The following is a 22,199-nucleotide window of genomic DNA, read 5'->3' as shown; positions in this document are numbered from 1 at the left end:
TTACAGTTTTTAGAAAATCTGTTTTTGCAATCCAGGAAATAAGTAGGAATAGTAATGTTTTCAAGGGCTGCATAATAAAGATAATAACATTATTATTGATGCGATATTTGTTGGGGTGTGTATTAAACTACGGGTTCCCAAATGATTCAGCACACGAACCCCAAAATAAGGGTACCAGAGACTTGGCAAAGTGGGGTCATGAGCCAAAAAAGGTTGGGACCACTGTCTGAAATATACTGTTAGTTTGTCTTTTTAACGTTCATTTTATCGATGTATTGGTACTTCATTTTTTATTCTTATCTCTGAGTTCATTAATAATAGTAATAATTTACATTTTAATGGTATCAATACTTAAATATCAAGAGTAAATACAAAAAACAAACGAGTCCTACAATTAGGCCAACACATGAGAGTAGCAGTATAAACTATCCTCTTGTGTTACTTCACTGCAGTCTAAGCTCATTTTCTGAATGTGTTTTTAACCATGAAGAAATAGGTTACTACTGTGTATCTATTGTAATAGCAGGCCTACTTTTAATTGTACTCACTACATACACGTTTTTTCTGGTATATTCCCGTCTCTGTGTAAAATGATTAAAAGTCAAACCAGTGATTGAGAAACAGAGACACCATGTGAAAACGCTTTTTACTGTTTGTTATCCTTCACGCATGAGGGGCTGCTGTAGTCAGCGTGGTGCTTTTACTGCCCCCCTGCCCCCCCTCGACCAATCATTTCAAACAAAAACACGAGGGGCGGTGCTGTTGCTGCAGAGGAGCCCCCCCCCCCCCCACACACACACACACACACACACACACACACACGAGAGAAAATGGGGGAACACGCTACCTTCACGCGCTGAATCAACTGTAAGTTCGAATGTTACTTTTAATGGTTACCAAGGTTACTAACATTTACTCTGGCGCTGCTACAAGCTAACATTTGCTTATCTGTGACATTTTCTGTGAGTTTATCGCTCGATGAGAGTCCGTTAACGCTTTAACATGAGCTACTAAACACAACCGCTGACTATGAAGCCTCCAGGTTGTGGACTGGACTTACTTTAATGGATTTTATAAAGTCATATTTGGCTATATTCCTTCCGAGTGTCTCGTATCTGCAAGTTTTTTTTGTCCACTAAACGTTGTATGAACGCGAAGAAAGTGACATTTCTGGACAGTTTAAAACATAAGTTAAAATGAGGTGTACCTTTCTCGCCTCTCCTGCCGTTTTTTTTCCTTGGAGAATTTGAATCTACTTAAATCATGCCGCAATGATATGTTTACGGCTCGAAAGTGATAAATTATTAATGTAGAAAGTAAAAAATGGTGTGACAGACAGACGGAGCAACAGGTGATCCTGGTTCCCGGGCAGATACTTGATTGACAGCCTTTTTAGCCAATCAGCTGGCAGTGAACGGCGACAACGCACCAATCGCACGCGTCCGCAGTGTTCGAATGGGCGTGTAGCCAAACTGACAGCAGTGCCATCAGCAGTGGATCCACACACGGGTGCAGCGAGGACAGAGCAGGGAGTGTTTCTGGTGAAGGATTGTCCGTCGCCTTGCCTTTCATACGAGGTGGAAATACAAAAGTGAGTTGAATTGCATGCTGTTTAGACGCTGGAGAGGACTGCGTTTGTGTTCACAGAGGAGTACATTGAATGTTTTCTCTGCCCTTTTTCTCTCAGACTGACTGGTAGGTAACCTATTTCATAGAGGACATAAAGACGCATCTGTTCACCTGCTTGTCAGTCATCTATAAATGATATCTCATTCCGTTAAAATACTAGAAAACTGTCTGTATTTCTAACACAGATCAATTGAAGATTTTACAGGAATTGAAACACATCAAGCTTGGAGGCCCCTATAAGAGTGTTACAATTGCATCATATAAGATGAATGTATTCAACTTAGTGAATAATGTTAGATACAAGCAGGATATGTTGGACTCACACTAAACTCTATATTGACTTGACTTATGATGTGAAGATAATCAAGTTATTTTTTGTCAAATGTTTGTAAAATGCTTAAAAGCTCCACATCAGGGTTATTAGCTCATTCTTTTTGATGTAGACCAGGAAATAGTTTATTGCTCTTTTGCTGGTCATGAAGGTTGTTTGGTTGTAAATGATGTACTGCTGTGGACTTTGACTCAATAGCCCTATAGACACTTCTGTTGAAACATCATTCACAATAATACCCATTTCAAAGACGTTTGTTAGCTGCAAAAACAACCATAAAACAACGCCACATTTTCAGTCAGACTTATTTTAAACATCCGCTACAGTACATTACACATAGTGATATCATACAAACTTTTTAATGGGGAAAATGCAGCTTTAAAGTGTCCCTGTGATACTCTGATAATCTTCCCTTAACAAATAAAAAGTTGAAGATTTATAAGCCACAAAATGCCCCATTGTTGTAATCAGTACACTCAGTGGCGTGTTGTGTCGGGTTGGTCTGGTATGTCGAGTAGCTTCAGGTGGCTTAAGTTGTCAAACATTTGATTGATTTTGTTATGCAAGTTGTGTTGCTCATTTTGTTGACTTTTCTCTGCCTGTGTTGCTTTTACATAACATTTGAAGACAAACAGGTTAACTAACGCAACAGGAAGAGGATTATCTTTGGATATTTTGATGTGACATTATTCTTATTCGGTTGTGGCTTTAGTAGCTGTTTAGTTAAAGCTGGGCAATTAATCTTGATAAACTAGGGCTCGACCGATATGAGATTTTTGGGGCCGAGGAGGAAAAAAATCAGATGCCGATATATCAGCCGATAAATTTCTTAGTTCTATGTTCTGTAGGGATAGATTTAGGTATGCACATTTATTTCATTGATCCCTCAAATGCAGTAGCCAAAAAGTTGTGAAAAATAGAAATAATGAAGACAAGATGGTCACTCAACTGGAAAGTAACTGCATGTACATGCATCACCGCTTGACACTCTGGAGAGTGATAATGCCTGTTGTAATCCATATAGCGTCCTCCGCTGGTGACAGCCAGAAAGAGAAATGCTACAGTAATACAATGATGCTCAAATTAAATGCTCTTTGACTGGTGATTAAATCTAGTAATATTGGCGCACATCTGTGATTAAAATTAGCCGATACGATAGTCACTGGATATGCTAATATTGGTCGGGCTCTACAATAAAGACATCAGGAAAGTCTGAATTCATCGCAATAAATAAAAAATCATTTTTTTAAGTAGTCAAGCATTGCTTTCTCTCTCAGCATGTTTACATTTTAGTTGTACAGAGACCTGAGTATAATGTTCATGCTTTCACACTATTTTGAAGCGGTCAGATGAAGCTAAAGCAAACAATCTCTTGGATTAATTGGCGCCAATCTAGTGGGGAAAAAAACATTTGGATTGGTTCTGCATTAAGAAGGGACATGTTGCAACACAGGTGTTCTGTAAAACATGAAGAACAGCAAATGGACATAGAAACTGAGATACAGCTAATATGGACTCTATATGGTTATTCAAAAGGGCTTATCAAAATGTTATTGCAAATCTTTTCTCTTATCGTGCAGGCCTCGTCTAAGTGCAGATGCTTCTGTAAGTCTGTGTTTCACCCAAAAATAACATGCAATATGTTTATAGGTCATTGCTGCTGTCATTCTGGAATATTGTCAGCTCTGAGGATTACTGCCAGACAACTGGATCAAATCTCCTACATCACCAATCCTTCCTCATGAGGAAAGATGGGGAACGGATTGTCAGAGCAACCCAGCCTCCTCTCAAACATCCCCTTCTTCCAGTCGTTCCACATCGCCATCCTCGGGCTGGACTCGGCAGGAAAGACCACCGTGCTGTACAGACTGCAGTTCAATGAGTTTGTAAACACGGTGCCCACCAAAGGTTTCAACGCCGAGAAAGTTAAACTGTCTCTGGGCGGCCACAGGAGCGGCACGTTCCACTTCTGGGATGTAGGCGGTCAGGAGAAGCTTCGCCCCCTGTGGAAGTCGTACACGCGATGCACAGACGGTATTATATTCGTGGTGGACTCTGTGGACGCAGAGCGCATGGAGGAGGCTAAGACGGAGCTCCATAAAATCGCTAAGACGTCTGAGAACCAGGGGGTGCCTCTGCTGGTGGTAGCCAACAAACAGGACTTGAGGCACTCTTTAGGACTCGCTGAAATTGAAAAATTGTTGGCGCTGAAAGAACTGAGCCCGGCGACCCCCTGGCACCTGCAGCCATCCTGCGCTATCATAGGTGACGGACTCAGGGAGGGCCTGGAGAAACTCCACGACATGATCCTGAAAAGGAGGAAGGTGCTCCGGCAGCAGAAGAAAAAGAGATGAAGTTGTCACTAGAAAAAAGACTTTGTGACTGCTGTTTTTATGTGAAGGAAACAAAGGATTCTCTGCGGGTTGCAGGTCCAGATTCATCACGCTGAGTTTTATCAGTCCAGTAATTTGAGATGTAGGATTCCCGGCCTTGGTCTGGTGACGATGCTGTTGATCAGGAAGTGACGCATAGAAAAGGAATACAGTATGAAGATGAGAAAGTTTCAGACATGTGTGGATAGGTTTATAAAGAAGTTTTTCTAACGATCCAAAGCACTGAGGGTTTGGGGAATGGAAGGGTGACAGAAGTTAAGGACGCTGTATGTTTCATGAACGGCTTTTCCAAACACGTTTTACCAAAAATATTTAAGATAATTTCTCACAAGTTGAAGGGTAAATTGGTAAATGATTGAAGGTTGTTACACCAGGGGGTCAATTAAATATCAGTTTTATTTCACTGTTTAATATGTTATTATAATTAGGTTTTTTTACACTGGACTTTCTACGTTTAAGAAAAGTATTATCATGCATCATCATTATCGATTTGTTTGCTGGCTTACATCTCTGTTTTTTTTATGAGCACTTTAGATTATTACTTCGTATGGAGTTTATAAGTTTTAAATAGAGCATATGTGTTGGATTTTCATTGAAATGATTGGGGGGGGGGGAACAACAAATGTTACTGTAGTTGGTCCGTGGTGACCGCTTTATGTTTTGCTTAATAAAACATATTTACAGCAATGTTGACGCTTGAGGGAATCATTATGAACACAATGTTTCTAGAGAGATTTCATCCAAAAGTCATGTAGTTGTAGTAAAGCTGCTGTGTGGAAGTTTAAAGATACAGTATGTAGATTCTGCCGTCAAGGGGCTCACAATCAATACTACAATAACAAAAGGTGATGTCGAGGGGATGGCGGGGAATCATGGGAGTTCTCTCTGCTACTCCACCTCCATCCCCCAGGGGAAACCAAACTCTGCGTTGACCGGAGTCAAGACGACAAACGGGCAAAACCGACCTGAGGAAGAGAATATGTTTACTTAAGATGTATACAAGTACAATTTACATGATGTTTTTAACATTCAGTGTTTCCACGGCAACGATAAACATTCTGTCTGTCATGGCGGCTCTGTGACGGCGGGTGCCATGACAAGACATGTCACAACTATAAAATTACGGATTTCTTAAGCTTTGATAACCTTTGGAAATATTTGAGGTAATCTAAGTACTCAACAAAAAAATAGAATATAGGTTTAGTAAATTTTGAATCAAATTAGATATTTTAATGTAAACACTGTCATAAAATTCTACATGTTATATGTTGAAGGTGTTATCGATTTTGATGACACCTGTCTACAAAAGAGGACATATCTCTTTGATTTTGTCCTGTACATTGTAAAGTGGTGCTCTGTAATGAAAAAAGCCTCCCTTCTTTATTTTAAATGTCTAGGATGTAACTCACAACGACTCTTTGGTGTGGTAAAGTGTTTAATGGCGGTTTTGAATGTTATTAATATTCAGATTGTTTCATTACCAGCCAGAAAACTCCTCACAGGAGCTTTAAACACGTTCAGGATTGCAGCCCTCATTCGGGGTGATAGTGTACTCGAGCACATTTGAGTAAGTAGGGAGTGTTATTAAAACAAACATGATGTGAAACGATCTGTCAGTGTGCCCTTTAAGGAGCCATTAAACCATACATTCTCGGCGTGTAGCTCCTGAAAAGCTGACGTTACAGGACTTGTTCTTCAACCACGAGAATGTCATGTTCCTGAAAAACAACATTGGCCATGTATGTGATGCCTCTAAGCATTTTTTTCCTTTTTTTAAACTTGTACATTGATTGTGTAGAGTCTGGAATGAGGTTGTGATACTTTGACACTTTTCAATTCCACAATTGAAGTTTTTTGAAAAGTACCAAAGCTATTAAAAAAACCACAGATCATTCGTTTTAACCAGATCCTACAGCCAGGGAAACCACTGTCCAAACCACTCAAATACAATGGCAACATAACGTTTTGTGCAATTTTCCTAATGAAAAACTATAGATATTAATATTCAAGATTTTGATTTGTCACATGCTCATACAGATTTGCAGTGAATATGGATTCTATTTTTGTTGCCATGGTATTAATACAGTTTCCTTTTAACTAGGGTTTAAAACGTTTTTGTGGAGGAATATATGTGAAACCAATGAAAAGACTCGCTGCAGGTACAGAACCTTAAAGCTCCTGTGAGGAGTGATTAGCTGTTTATGAAACAAACTGAAATGAATATTGATGACCTTTTATGACCTAAAAAAGCAAACAAGACCACCAGCGAGAGGACTGACTATTTCTATAACGTTATTTTTAATGCCTGTAAGAGCCGTTGTAGGGTAGGTGTCAGTCAAAGTGGTGAACAGCACGCTGCGGGATGAGTGATTCATTTGACTGCATGTAAAACAAAAAAAGCAGGAAACATCTTTTTTGTTTTGTTACCTTCTTACTACACATGTAAAGGATAAAATCAGCAAAGAGATGACAGGTACTGATTTGTCCACAGAGAGTGCCAAAATTGACACAATCAAAAGTTCATCACAGGATCTTTAATCTTGAATATTCTTCATGTAAGAATCTGTAAAAAAAAAAAAAAAGGATTTACTGATAAAGTAAGAAACTCTAAATCTGTCATGTTGACAGGTGACCTGAATTGTTACCTGCCACAGCAGAAATGTACCCGGTGTTAAGCAGGGAATGGGAGCAAATTTCATTTCTGGTTAGCAGAATTTGCATAAAGTGTAAAGAGACGACTGTTTACATAGTTGGGTAATATTTTTGCTTATCTAATATCTCACAGTAAAAAACAAAACCTATCAGTGCATGTTATGATTATATGAACATCTGAACAACAATCAAAGTCAAAAATCTGAAATGTGTCCCCTCTATTAGCTGCTGGAGCTGTGTTGAGGGGTTTCAGATGCACTGATGCGAGAGCACACATGCCGTCCTCGAAATGTTGTCAGTCCAGTCTGGAGGCAGGACCCAGTACAACAGGCTTGGGCAGGGGTGTTGCAGAGTATTTTAGGACTGTGCAGGGCGTGTGTATGTGTGTGTGTGTGTGTGTGTCAGCCTCGTGCTTTAACACCATTTGCTCTCCCATTCCTTTGAAACAATCAATGACTGAGAGCCCGACGGGGCCCATGTGTGGCAGCTGGCCGTCCAAAATAAACTGCAGATTGGTTAGTTTGCATTGCTCACAGGCTGAATCGCCAAACATCCCCGCCACATAAATATCTGTTCCAGTTAAAATGTGATAATTACGACCTTAGCTGAGGGGATTTTGGTGCTGTGTCTCAGGGGGGGGATTGCATTTAAAAATAGAAACGACGTGTCCTTTGCACTGGTTTTCACACATTTGTAAGAGTCAGGGCTTCAGCAAAATGCAGCCGACTTTAAATTTAAACCCCCTCTTTTAGGCTTTTTTAGACTTAAAAGGAGAGGGGGAGGCGAGTGAGAGAGGAGGAATGAATCCCAAGAGTCCAAGCTTGATCTAAACATCAAGTGTTGATTGGCAGCTTCTCAGTAATGCCCTAGTTTTGTCACATTTTTGTGTTTGGGAAACCCCAGGTGCCTCTTCCTTACTTGGTTGACAAGGAAGGAAACTGAAAAAGGGCAAAGGTATATTCACACTTTTCCTGATTCGCTATACTTCCTTCTCTCTGCAAGCCAGGTCAGCTGTCAGTGTGTAAATCAATTCAAATGTCCTGTTCTGCTTCCCTTCCTCACTTCAGACCATTTCGTTTGATCTGCCAAAAGCACTTGCAAGGGAGTTCAATTCAAAAAAATCGTATTACCTGTCTTGTGCTTCACTTTGAATGACTCGGATTAATATGTTCAAAACCAGATGGAGGGACTTAAAACCAACCATAATCGCTTTACTTGGTCACTTTTCTCCTGCTCCTGTGACGTCTTCAGTGAAAGTTGGATTACGGTGAATAAATCTCTCAAGGCCGTCCATTAACCCATTAACCTCACATGGTGTGCTTGGCAAGAAAACACTCAAACCCACGCAAAATAAAGAGCACCCTCCTTCGTGCACCGTGTCTTGTTTGGAGCAGCTCATCCATACAATCGTTACCAGCCATTAATGCTTTCCTACTGTACCGGAGCTGCTCTCGCCTGAGGCAGGATCCAGTTTGTCAGTTATTTTCCAGGTTGGGCGGCTGGCAGCTGAATACTGTACAAAGTGTCCCGCTGTGTGAACATGTGAGATTATTATTATTACATCATATGAAAGAGCTCCAAGTGGGGAGGAGTTTCAGAAGAGGATTTCTGCGCACTATAAATTCCCATGACAGAGTTGAGTTTTCTTTTAATGATATCCTCAGAGTTCCTCAACAGACACGCCCGTGAAACACCCGACATGGGAACGCAAGTCATCAAGGAGTCTCATGCATAATTTAATTTCATGTTGTGTTTATCCTTCTGAAGATTTTCTACTTTTTGGCAAATGGTTTCCATACAACAATCCCAATGAGCCTCGGCCACTGTTTCCATAAAAGCCAGTATCAGAATCAAATTCAGAACCCTGTGTGGTTGTAAATTCAGCCTCGGCGCTGCACGTTACTTTGTCTTTTATTTTGCCCTGGATAAGTCATTTCATAAATAAAACATAATATATAAAGCCCTGTGTACACCCAGCCTTTTTTTCTGAGCAGCAGCGTCTTTTTTCAGTTTACAATGAGTAGAGAGCGTTCGAAGCAGCAGGTGGCCTCCTGGAAGAAAAATCACAGTGCCCAGCGCAGAGGTTAAAGCGAGTCCGGCCCTGGATTTTCACATCAGGGATGAGACAGCTGAGAGCGGGTTTCAGCGGCTGCCGAGCCTTTGACACCCACAGGCCACCGTAGATATCAGACTGACGGCGCCGATCCCCATCACAGATCAAGAGAGACCGTTAGGCATGTAAGAAATTCAGACTGAACGGTAAGACGTGTCCACAGATCGTCTCCATGACGACGTTCAGACGAGATGGCGCAGCTCCTTCTATACGGTCAAAAGTTCAACTCTTACACTTCAGTTTCAAATATTTAATTTGAAAAACCTGACATGTTGTTGCTGCTTCCTGTTTGTATGTGAAGCCAGCACAAAGTTCAGATACATTTCTTTGGAATCATTTATTTTTATTATTTCACTTTTACTTTCAGTAAGAAATGTAATGTTGGGTTTACTACAGCTGTGTGTAGCCTTACATATAATACCAAAAACATTAAAAACAATATTATGAGAAAAAAACATCTAAATCAGTATCTGTATGTATGGGAATCGGAAAAAAAAATAAAGTGGATTGTGCATTTCCATATTTAAAGATAGATGAGTATCTACATTGTACTGGCTGTTACTGATGTCCTTGCGGTTGTGTTGCACGCCCTGTGTGCAGGGGCTGGGGTCCTAGTCGCGGCCGCTGTGGGTTTGGATCCCGCCTCAGCCCTTTGCTGCGAGTCGTCCACCGTTCTCTCCTCCCGGCGTTTCCTGTCTCTCTTCAGCTGTCCTGTCCAATGACAAAGACAAAAATGCCCAAAAAATAACTTAAAAAAATAAAGAAAAACAAGAACTCATTTGAGTCTCATCCACAAGGGTAACACACAGTAGGCTGATGGTTGTTGAATGCTTTAAAGTATTTTCATTGCTCCTCTTTTGGGGGTAAAAAAAATAAAAGATTTTGAGGCTATTCTGGCAGAGTGGTAGGACGTCTGCTCCCTGTGAGATTCATTAAAGAGACATTTCAATAATCCTCGCTCTGAAACAAGGTGAAACAAAGTGTGTATAAGCAGTAAATAAGAGCACACATGCAGGTTTGTGTGCGTTTGAGACGGTGGGTATGTGGCCTTTTTTGACCTTGAACTTTTATGATGCTGTTAAGACTCCCATGGCTGCACTGCACATTAACACCCAGACACACAGAGAGGGTTCTTTTTAATCTAATGTTGAATATAAAATAAGGATAAACAGCTCTGGTAGAGAAGATACATACAACAAATGTATATCATAAAGCCTTTTCCTGCATGGCCTTGACACATTTATGTTAAGTTTCCCATAAATCAACCCCCAGAGGCTTCTCTTATTCTGCTGAGTTTTGAGATTCGTCCCCATTGTGTACTTTAAAAAGGCGACATTGCAATGTATGCATGCTCCCAGCCTGCTTATTATGCAAGGTTATCATGACGGGATTCATTTTTCTTCCCCCAGCCTATTGAGAGCGAGTGGCCTATTTACATGTGAATTCCTCCCGTAGCCCTGAAGCCTCGCTCAAAGTAGCGAACGGGGCCACCTGCAAGGGGAGAAGAGGGGAGGGGGGGGGGGGGGGGGGGGGGGAGACGCTGTTTGAGGAGCTAGAGAAGTGCACTCCTGCTTTCTTTGGTGCGGAGAAGAGAAGCTGGTTTCATTAATCCTCAGGATCCATGGAGACAGAGGGAGAAGGGGGGGGGGGGGGCAAAATGAAAACAAGCACAACAGGCAGATGTTTTGTTTTTATCACCTGAAAAACTATTTACAATGGGAGAGCTGTGATATTAACATAATATTGTGAAAAATCCACTTGTACAGTGTTTTTACACTGATGTTAGTGGTATAATATGTCATCTTATAAAATGTTTCTCTTATTGTTGATTCTTGGAACACAGACAAACAAATTCCAAAGTTAATATGAAAATTAAAAACCTTAACGCGCACAAAAATGCACTTTTATACGACGGAAATGCCCTCAAACATCAAAACATCAAACGTAATTTCTGCTTTATTTCAATTGATGGTATGATTCAAATCAAGTGTTTGTTCAAATGTTAAATGTCTTCACCTGCTTTGAGAAGCTTTCTCCAGCAGTATTTGTAACTTTCAGAACAAAAATGTTTTAATGACTACAACACAATAATAATACATTGGTTTTATATAGCGCTTTTCTGAAAACTCAAAGACGCTTGACAATGACATCCTGTGTGAAGCACCGTTGCCCCATCAAGGTGTAAGTGTACTTCAAAAGAGCTTCCCACAACCACATCTGAAGGCTCTCAATGGCTACACTCAAAGATGGGATCAGAGGCGTTGCCTGCTTGGGGCCCCCCAGGGGCTGACAAACTTTAAACCGCAGCAGTGGCTCAAAATGTGCACATTTTGCAATGACAGTGGGAAACCTCCCCAAGGTGGCCCTTTCTTACAGCGCTCCCTCTCCATGCTCTGCTAAGCATCACATGCATTTTTGCTGTGAAAACCAAAAGTTTGTCAAAGTTGGCAGAGAGAAATGAAGAGGGATTATCTGAGTGGGAGTGAAAAGAGAAAGAGGAAGACGAGTAAGCGTCGCGACACTAGCAGAGAAGAACGCTGGTTGGAGGGGCCCCCAATGAAATGCTGCTTAGCTCCCCCAACTGACTCTAGAATCGCCACTGGGTGGGATGATGAAAAACATGTTCAAATGGGGATCCAGGTGTCCTCCACATTAGCAATATGATATCCTTATAGTGCACAAAAGTCTCACACAGGAGGTTGTGGTCGGTGGTTGGTGGTAAAAAGCAAAGACCTTTGACATCAAAGAAGTCTGAGTCCTGCATCCAAGGTGTTCTCTGATTAAATCACTAAAACACCTGAACATATCAAACAATGAAGACTTTACTAAATAGAGATGCAGGACTTAACTGATGTCTTTCTTCTGCTAACATGCTTAAACTATTCTTGAAAGATGATTCCACAAATCATTTCAAGTTATGTATCAGCTTATCAAGAACCAGATTGCTGCATTAGCATTTAAGCTAATCCTTAAAGGATAACAGAACCTGTTGGCAGAAGACACTGTTTTTGGTACTAGAAGTGTTTGTAGTCGTCCACTCCCACTCCGCTCCTGAATTTGGCTTTCAACCCCAACTCCATTTTCTTCAAGTTTGTAGTCAGACTGTAAACAAAGGCAGCACAAAATAAAGTGATGGCAGGAAGTCCTTAATCACTAGCTGCTGGCTGAACTGGAAGCCCTGAAAAGTTGGCCTTAGCTCCCAGAGACTTTGGTTTTCAGGTGATAGCCGCTGTGTTCTGAGGTTTCCCTGAACCTAAAGACAGGTTACAGCGAGGTGATGAATACCAAACTTCGACCCTTTTTAACTTAAAAGCAAAACAGCTGATTAAAAACATCAAATTGTACTTATGACAGGACTCCAGGTGAACTTGCATTTCCACAAACACTCAGCACTGACTTTAAATTAAATACAAGTTATTTGCCTCTATTTGCAATCTACCGTTCAATATTGCAAAAAACCATTATGAAGTTAAAAACGTGTGTGGTGTCAAATCGATTGACTGCCCCCGACTGAGTCAAAGTTTATCTGGAATCTACAGAATACTCGTAATAGCCGATTTTAAACACAACTGAACCCCGAGCCGAGAGGAATATTGCAGAAGAAGAGTAGCTTTAGGAGTTATGGCAACAACACGAGTGTCTTTATAACGTCTCATGAAAAACAAACCACACAGCCAGCTAACGACGCCGATCATCCTCCATATTTGTTTTGAAGTCTGAAGTCATGTTTGATCATGCGAGTTTCTGTGAGATCTCGCGTCTGTGAAATGGTTACTCAAGGTCCGGCTGAATCGTCGTAGTGTGAGCGTGCGGAGGATTATAATGTTAGAAATCAGAAGAAACTTTCTTATTGTCTGAGGTCTCACACATTTTTTTAAATCCGTTAAGATTTGAAAATCCCCTTTGGTGTAGCCAGCCTTAAATGGGCTCACAGTAGCTCTATCGTGCTTAGTGTTTTATCAACAGTGCCGAGGATTTGTTCAAAATCTCAAGGATTAATGTAGCAAATGGCAGCACTGAGACTTTCAACTTTTCAGACTCTTTGACAAACTGTCAATGTGACAAAAGGAAATGTGAGGACAAAATGAGCAACACTGTAGATTTATTGGGATTTAAGTATGTAGCATGCACCAAAATCTACAAAAGTATGCAGTCACTGGGACAGATAAGTGAACAGTAGGACACTACTGGGAAACATTTGCGAGCTGCAACAGTGTTCTTGTTTTCTCTGTGGATGGTCAGAGTGTTCATGCAGTGACATTCCTCTGCTCAGCCCGTGTGAAAGCCTCATTGTGGAGGTGATGATTGCTCTTTCACCTCTCGCTCTATCTGAGAGAGCGTGACTGCGAGCAGCTGGAACGAGAACTGGAGAAATGTGTGTGTGTGTGTGTGGGAGCGTGCACAAGAAGATGGGCAAAATGACTTTTTCATTCTCTCGACCATTTTGACCTTGAACTTTGTGCGACACAGTTCCACCCACTCGACATCCATAACGCGGACACAAATCGAGTCCACAAAGGGCCACGTCCCCTCCAGTCTGGGCATTGTGAGGCAGAAGCCTGTGAAATCTGTCTGTGGTCTTGTTTGGGCATGAGGGATTACGCTGGGTTTAGGCGGCGCTCCCCCCCAAAAGCTCTGACTGTGGGGGAAATTCACGGCGAGAGGGTTGACTCAGACTGGTTTGGAAGAGTTTCATCATTCGACAGATGAGAGGCCCCAGCATGTGTTATGTGGCTTTTTGTTCAGTATCTTATTAAAAACTCTCCCAAAAAGAATGAAGAGAAATCAGAGACACATTTCCAACTACAAACCTAATCTAAATAGGAAAACCATTGCCAGAAATAATCAAAAATATTTAAAGTTTCACACAAAAATATCTAAAATAATACGAAATGGACTCAACCCATGTTCTAATTTTTGTTGTTGGGTACTAACATTTACTCAAATATTTCCAAATGATCAAAGCCAGAGAAATGCATAACTTCATAGTTGTAATGAGAAGTACCTTGTCATGGTGATGTTTGTCGTTACCATGGAAACACTGGATGTTAGGTCACAGATAAGGAAGCGGGAGCTGCTATTGAAAGCTGCCGTACTGTTGCTGTATGTGCTGCTGTGATAAAAACATCCAAGTAATTTTTTTTTTTAAAGATATATTTTTGGGCTTTTTGGGCCCTTAATGGAGAGACAGAACAGTGGATAGAGTTGGAAATCAGGGAGAGAGAGAGAGTAGAGTATGACATGCAGGAAAGGAGACACAGGTGGGATTCGAACTTGGGCCGCCTGCTTGGAGGACCATAGCCTCCATACATGAAGAGCGCGCACTAACCACTGCGCCACCACTGCCCCATCCAAGTAAATTATACTTGGATAAGTTAGCTCGTCGGTAAACATATTCTCTTCATGCATGTTTATGATCAAATTTTTAAAATAAAGTGCAGGTCAAGATTTGAAGTTAAAATGTCCCAAACGTCTCCTAAATTATTGAATCCATCTGCTGCAGGTTGGTACACTTGTCAGGAGTCTTTCAGTGGATAAAGACGTAGGGACAGTTGTTTAGTCTAGACACTCTGCCCTCTGTGTGATAATTGAAATTCAAATCAGACCGTCTGTGATTCACCTAAACGCCTCTTAGTGATGTCAGGCCTGAAATGAATTCCCAGGCGGAAGAATGAGGACGCTTCAGAGGTTCACACAGAGGTCATACATGTGTCTCCTCTCTGGAAAGATATTTTAATTGCATTTCTGCTTCATGAGATAGAGCGCGGTCGGGAAGAGGGGGAGAGATGAAATGCAGCCGAGGTCGTACATATAAATTTAACATGAGCCCGTAAGCCTGCTGAGTCATTGGGATGCACACGCTGAACTTATTTTTAATCAGTTTCTGTGTGAAGTACAAACAACGTACTAGTTTCCACATTTACTTCTGAGTGCACTATTTAATGCCGGCAACCTCCATGTAGCTGACCTGATTGACAGGTGGGCGCAGTGTAACAGTTTGTCAAGAGGCTTAAAATCCGCCTCAACTCCAGCTCTCAGCCTGTCGCTAGGTAGACCGAAAGTTACGCTGAGACAGAATTTCCAATATGGCGGCTGCTGCTGATGAGCCTCCAGAGCCACCTGCAGGAACATATGTTTGATGTCACTCAGGCTTCATCCATTAATATTTACAGTCTATGCTGTAAACACAGAGCTAAGAACAACAAGCCCAAAGTTGAAACGGGTGTGTGAGAGTATATCTAAAAAGCAATGACTGTAATCCCCTGTATCAACACAGTGACCATTATTTAAATATACTGGTGATCATCTGTGAGTATGAAACTGTTGTTTATATACACATTTTCAAAAGCCTCCTGTGGACAGGTGTTGAGAACTAGCATGCTTGCTAAAACACTTAAACAATGCATCTGGTTCATCCAATGTATCTGTGATGTCCATGCCAAATAAAGTCTATTATCATATACACATTACTTTGTGTGGCATATGTGTGTAAGATTTAAAAGCTTCATGCGGTTGGGAATGAGCGGGAAATGTCCTTTTATGCTAACGAAATTGCTATCAGCATTAAGGTTATAATTATAGGTGTTTTTATGTTCAGTGCGATTTGAACGATTCCCCATCATTATTTAAACACGCTCTTTTGATTAAGTTGCAGCCAAATTCCACATGTAAACATGGTAACTATCAAGCTAACGGAAGTTTGTTAAATTAGGCTAACGGTTGTTTGGCTAACGCCCAAGGGTGGACTACCGCACGGGCCCCAAAGCCAGAGCTTCTGTGTGAAGTCACTTTTACTTTTAAATGCTGCATAGTCAAAAGGGCTCAGTAATTGCCCAAACAGCAGTCAAACCAGCAGAGGGTCTAAATGATTCATCTAAGTAATCTGTGCAGTTAAAAACGTGTTTTAAGTTAGTCAGGTGTACATCGCCCATTAGGAGATTTTTTAAAACTAAGTTTAAACTTGTGAGACTCAATTGGTCTAATGTTGATACGATTTGTTCTCCTCTCTTCTGCAGCCCTTCAGGACGCCAAATATAGCCGCTCGCCCGCTCACAGTGACTAACTCCACTTTACCTCCTAATCTAATTGTTGCTATTGGAATCACATTGGACTGCAATCTAATCTGCAGGGAAACACCATTTCATTCCACCTCTAAATGAGAGTGGCTGACGTCTCAACTAGCGTGTTGTTGCTGCTCTCTCCTCGTGTAATGAAGCACGTCGGCGAGGTATTTAAACAGCCACAACAAGAGGAGTCCCAACTAGGAGTTCATTAACTGCAAAGAAAGGCTAGGCTGAATAATGAACTCAGGCCTTTTTTAGCAGGGGCGAGGAAGGGGCGGGGGGGTGGGGGTTTGTTATATTGATGTTCCTCAATGATTAACACTCCCGACTCGCCAGACCAGAGCTTCTAAATCTGCCTCGATTTCCATGGCAATCAGATCTGGCCCTTCACCGCAGGAGTTCCTCACATTTTTACAGCTGAAGTTTTCTGCCTGGTTACACTGATTAGAGATATGTTGACAGGAGGTGGGTTTGTGGCCCGTCTGCCCCCCAGCTGAGCAGAAATTGTAGATAACAGAGGATTGATTTTGGGTTTCTGGTCCGTCTGTCTTCTTATCTGGATCTCCGTCTCCGGGATGCCTCAAGGTACCGGTCTCAAATCTTAAGACGGAGGCGCTACACTTTGTCTCGTCAGCGAAAAGTCGAAACTCGTGACCGAGATTAGAAAACAAAAGTCAACATTTGAGTGCAGGAGTAATCTTATCAGCTGTCTCCCTGCTGCTGTATCGGTGGCTGGAACAATCAGGTTTTTTTTAATAAGAACCAGAGTCCTAACTCCTGCACAGTGTGAAGCCCCAGCAGGAGGGGGAGGGGTGCAGGACTGGGCTGGGTTACGTCCCCTGGCCCTCAGAGCCATAAATCAAAATAAATTAAAGTCAGGCTCCCTCAGCACATATGGTGCCCTCAGTAACAAGACTTCAATAAACCAGGACTGGGTTGCAGCAGCTATTCACAAAAGAACAACTAGGTTTGTGTTTGAATTAGCTCCTAGGTGATGTAGTCAATGCCATCACAACCTGAGGAATGATTTAACAAGTCAGAGAAGAGAAGATAAGATAAACCTTTATGGAGGTCACAATGGGGACATTTTCCTCTTCAGCTAATTGCAACTGGACCTTCTTCCAGTTGATCTTTACCGTCACAAACCAAACATCAAACAAGTTAGCAAGCAGCTAACTGGTCTTATGTCCAACAGTGAATTATGGAAAATATTACAGCTATGAAAATGTTATACATATGTCTCCCTTGTTTGCCCAAAAATTATGCTTCCAGGTCAAAGCTCTGCGTGGGAGCTGTGTTGTTCGGTTGTGTTAGCATGCATTGTGAAAGTTCAGTTTTTGGCCGTATTTTTTAACAACATCGTTGGTATGTATCCTTCCTAAAAGAGCACATGTCACTCTGCTGTTCATCTCCTTACACTGGCTCCCAGTTACTGCTCGCATCAAATTTAAAACTCTGCTGCTCGCTTACAAAACAGCGACAAAAACAGCTACTCCTCACTTTAACTCTCTCATCCAGGTCTACACTCCCTCCCGCCCACTACGCTCTGCCAATGAAAGGCGTCTGATCCAACCTTCACAACAGAGTCCTAAGATGCTGACTAGACTCTTTGCCCCCCGGTGGTGGAATGAACTTCCAAACTCCATTCGATCTACAGAGTCCCTCTGCACCTTTAAGAAAAAGCTAAAGACCCAGCTCTTTCATGAATACCTACTAACTTAATGATGATGGTCTCCACATTATTGATGATGATGATGGTAATGACGATGGTTTTTGTTTGATAACGCGACTCATAAGATGGTTTCTATACTGATTAGAGCTCTCAAGAACTGCCGTCAATGTTGTGCTTTGCCTCTGGTCACTTCCTGTCAGCACCTGTGTGTCCAATCGGACTCAAAGCTGATCATTTGCTCTTACTGACATTGTTCCCTTTTTTCTAGATCCTTGTTTGTGTTGTACTTACTCTCTGATGTACGTCGCTTTGGATAAAAGCATCTGCTAAGTGAATTGTAGAATTGTAGAATTGTAGAATCCAACTGACTGTACCCTTCTTGTAGACTAGAACAGAGGTTCCCAACATTTTTCCTTGATGCCCACCTTCTTGTATCTAAAGCCCTATTTGGACTGCCCGTTCAGGCAGGTGTGATATTTACACATCATGATGTCACTCCTTCAATAATTGGGTGAAAAGTGATCTCACTTCTGTTTCGCCTCTGAGGTAGTAACAGAGGCTAGGCTAGGCTAGGATCAGCGAGACGGGATCAGTGAATCCAGCGGGGGAGAGCAGCGCTGTGTGTGTGTGGAGCTCTCGCTGTTATTCTACCAGTTTTGCTTCCGCAATGTCACAATCCAATGGGAATTCAAAGACAAAGACACCAATATTACACCGCTGCAGAATCAGAATACCAACACAAACTTGTTTCGATCAAAATTCCTCTTGCGGCCTTCAAATTCTCCTCAGAAATATGGTATTTACGAGTTATGAGCTCATGGAACGGCCCTCATGAATCCCAATTACAAATGGGAAATTTTGTTGATTCCCAAGCTGTGACAGGAAAACAAAATTGTCGGAAAGCTTGGAAACTGCCAAAGATTTGATGGTATATAGCTCGTCATTTTGTTCATAATTTATTCTTAGTGGTTGCACATTTTAGTATATGCCTCTATTAGCTGTAGCAAGCAATGACACTTCTAATTATAAAGCATGCCAGGTAAGTTAAGGTTAAATCATCTAAAGGTGTAACTACTCCATACGCCCTCCATTCCCTCGTGTTTGGAGTCCATTAAGTTGTACTGGGACAAAAATAGGACCAAGCCATTTACTCAGACCCTGTACCAAGCGCAAGCGGATCCTGACATGTACATATACCCAGTAAGTGTGTTACCATGATTTGATTTCATATGAGCCGGTCCATATTTGTCGGACAAAGCCTCCTGCCCTCCTTGAGATCTTGGCCCAGACCCCCAAGCTGGGAACCAATGGGGTAGAAGAACAACTACCTGCAGTAACAGTACATTTTCATACTTGTGAATTTACAACAACTGAAGGTTATCGGTTTAAATTACAGGAAGAACCCCCTCCCCCGCCCGGCCATTACCTCCATCCCCCTTTTCTTTTTCTTCTCCGTTCCTTATGGCAGTAAATTCACTGTACGCAGCCTCCGTTGTCACCGAGCCAAGTTAAGCCTCTTATCACTTTCTCTCCCACAGTGCTCTTTTGTTCCCGTTTCTTTCTCTCTCAGTTAAAGCTCCCATGTAAGATGTTCTGATAAACTGCCCTGTTTGAAGGGAATACTACATTTATCTTTATCAGAGTTAGGGAGTACAGTCTACAAATATCTTAATCTCACATTTGAGCCAGTCCAAATTTTAAAAATCTCTGATTATTGTAGTTTTTTTTTTTAGCTGAAATTAAGAACCTAAAAACTCATATTTGTGCATTCCAGCGTCAAATTGTGAGCGCTCGGTGAGTCTCTGTGGCTTAGCTGGAGGGTTTTTCTTGTAAATTCATGTGATCTTCTGCTGACAGCCCAGTTAAACCAGAGTAATCTTCTATCCTTCATATGTAATTAGCTCTGTCCTTCACACAACTGAGGGACCCACACAGCCACCGACTGTAACGAGGCTCAAGTGTGTGATTGCTTTAATGAGCCCACTTGTGATGAAAATAAACATCTGGTGACACATTTAAAGAGGAAGTTTTTGTTTGGCTGATAAATATCACTAATCTCTATAGAAATAATGCTGCAAACATACTAAAGTCGAGCTTCTCAGAGAAGAACTAACACATCTGGATGATGCAGTTGGGGCTCGATTTACTCTTGTGTCTATGAACTTCAATCAGACCCAAACTGGCTAAAGCGTTCTGAGCATGCTCCACAGTTTCAGCGCTATGGCTGTGAACTGGTGTAGGCACGGACGCATTATCATGACCATGGGCCCTAGACACAAACTCGCCTTGGACCCCCACCTACAAAGCAAAAAATGATAACCCTTCCTTTACGTTTAACAGTTTGTAGTTCCAGCTTTTTGTGGCTTGCAGCTCTCTTGCTCAAGCTCTCTCTCTCTCTCTCTCTGTACGAAAAGCAAGAAGGCAAAGATACCGAATGAAGACCTGCACGCACTCTATCACAATCAACGGTGCCAGCACAGATAGGTCTACAACAACACTACCCATGCACTTGCTGGGCCCTGGACACTTGCCAACTTTGCTCATGCATCACCAAAAAAAAGAAATTCAACAAGAACGAGATCACTCACTATCACACCAGAACTTGGGTTTGGGAATAAAACTTATGATGAGTATTTTGATTTTCCTAGTTTGACCCAGTGTCCCATGGGTTGACATGGAGGAGGCGGGGCTTATGAACTACACTGCAGCAAGTCAGTAGGTGGAGCTCTAAAGATTTTGGCTTCACTTGAAGTGAAGTGTTGCTCTGTCCAAGATTTATTTTTGGGCTTTTTGGACCTTTATTACAAACACAGGACAGTGGATAGAGTCGGGAATTAGGGACAGAGAGAGAGTGGGGACTGACATGCGGGAAAAGAGCCACAGGTCAGATTTGAACCCGCCCGCTTTGACGACTACAGCCTCTGTACATGGGTTGTGCGCCCTAACCAATCGACCAACAGCGCCCCTACTCTGTCCATATATGATAATTTCTTTAAAACATCAGATATAAAATTTTTAAAAAAAGTGTTTATTCTGCACAGTCTGACTTTACATGACAGAGTTGGACATTTCTGCAGTGTTTGTGTTTTAACGCTCAGGTATTCACATTATCGGGTTCAGCTCTTGTAATGCACACGGGCCGTGTTGTCAAAGAAAGTATTTGTTAAAGAAAAAAGGATCACGTTCAAACAACAATGGAAACCTGTTTGTCGTCTCTGTTTGTAAGAGACACCAAACAAAAAGGTTTAATCCGGGAGGTAATGTGTCTGAAATTGCAAACATTTAGCCCTTTTATTTTTTTTTGTGCCTTTATAGGAGAGATAGGACAGTGGATAGAGCTGAAAGAGTGCCCGCTTGGAGGACTACATCCTCCATGTATGGAGGACTACAGTCTCCATACATGGGGTGCACGCACTAACCACTGCGCTACCAGCGCCCCCTGGTAGAAGATATGGAAGACATTTCACCTCTCCACCTCCGAAAGTCTTTTTCACTTCTAAACTATGTGGTGGACGGAGCAAGAAATTTTAGCCCTTTGTTAAGAACAGGTTGCTCCGGTCTCTTTCTTTTCTTCTTTCCGTATTTAAATATTTCCTACTAACACATTTAAATGCACAATTACAGAGCTGAACTAAGACTTAATGAAACACATGCATCCATCTTTAACACATGAATGACAAAGACCTGCTAATTAAAGCCTTTGCAACGCCTCCTCAGCGCTCCAATCTGACTCACAAAAAAGAAGCATCAACATGACAAATATAAACATATGTATATATTTTTTTACAGAGATTTTAAGTTAACAGGTTTTTTTCATTGCAATGCTCAGAACAAAGGCAGCTGTTTTGGGGAGATTAAATTCAGCACTGATGTATTTTTTTCTCTTTAAATATATTCTCAGAAGCCACAAAGAGGTTTAAAAATCCCTTTGAGCTGCACTCGAGTTGCACAAACGAGAGCAGACTGATAAAGTCTTTTTTTTCTGCAGTGTGAGCTGAAACCCGAGACAAGAGTCCCAAAGTCAGATCTGAGCTCTGAGACCGGAGCCTCATTAGCAATCTATCTTTGAGGCCATGAAAAAAAAAAAGAGAGAAGAAAACACAAAGTAGCTTTGTCTTTGGGCAGCGTTTGATATGCTGCAGCGGGGCCCCTGAGCTCAGAGACACAGCGAGGACTGAAAGCAGAGACTTCAAAAGTAGCCAGTGTCCACCTCCACCTGCATCTGAGACCACGAGAGACACAGACGAGGCCTTGTTCTGCACGGGGAGCAGTCAGTGTCATTGGCGCCCCAAATCAGTGGTAACCCCCGACGTCTGAAGCCACTGCATTTAAAAAAACAAACAAA

The 22,199-nt window shown here is 41.8% G+C and overlaps 1 protein-coding gene across 1 annotated transcript; it reads left to right on the top strand.

Moving 5' to 3' along the window:
- Positions 1-1,443: 1,443 nt before the first annotated feature.
- Positions 1,444-5,040, top strand: arl4aa (ADP-ribosylation factor-like 4aa). Its single transcript, XM_061049818.1, has 2 exons — positions 1,444-1,591; positions 3,611-5,040. Exon 2 carries the CDS (start codon positions 3,712-3,714, stop codon positions 4,312-4,314), a length of 603 nt encoding a protein of 200 aa, XP_060905801.1. The 5' UTR covers positions 1,444-1,591; positions 3,611-3,711; the 3' UTR covers positions 4,315-5,040.
- The last annotated feature ends 17,159 nt before the right edge of the window (positions 5,041-22,199 follow it).

This window comes from Labrus mixtus, chromosome 11, assembly GCF_963584025.1.
Source record: "Labrus mixtus chromosome 11, fLabMix1.1, whole genome shotgun sequence".
Classification (NCBI taxonomy): domain Eukaryota; kingdom Metazoa; phylum Chordata; class Actinopteri; order Labriformes; family Labridae; genus Labrus; species Labrus mixtus.
Note: the sequence above shows the minus strand (reverse complement) of the source record. Positions and strands in the feature narration are given on the sequence as shown.

Excerpts from the sequence above, each read along its gene's own strand:
- arl4aa (XM_061049818.1), top strand. The coding sequence starts at position 3,712 with ATGGGGAACGGATTGTCAGAGCAACCCAGCCTCCTCTCAAACATCCCC.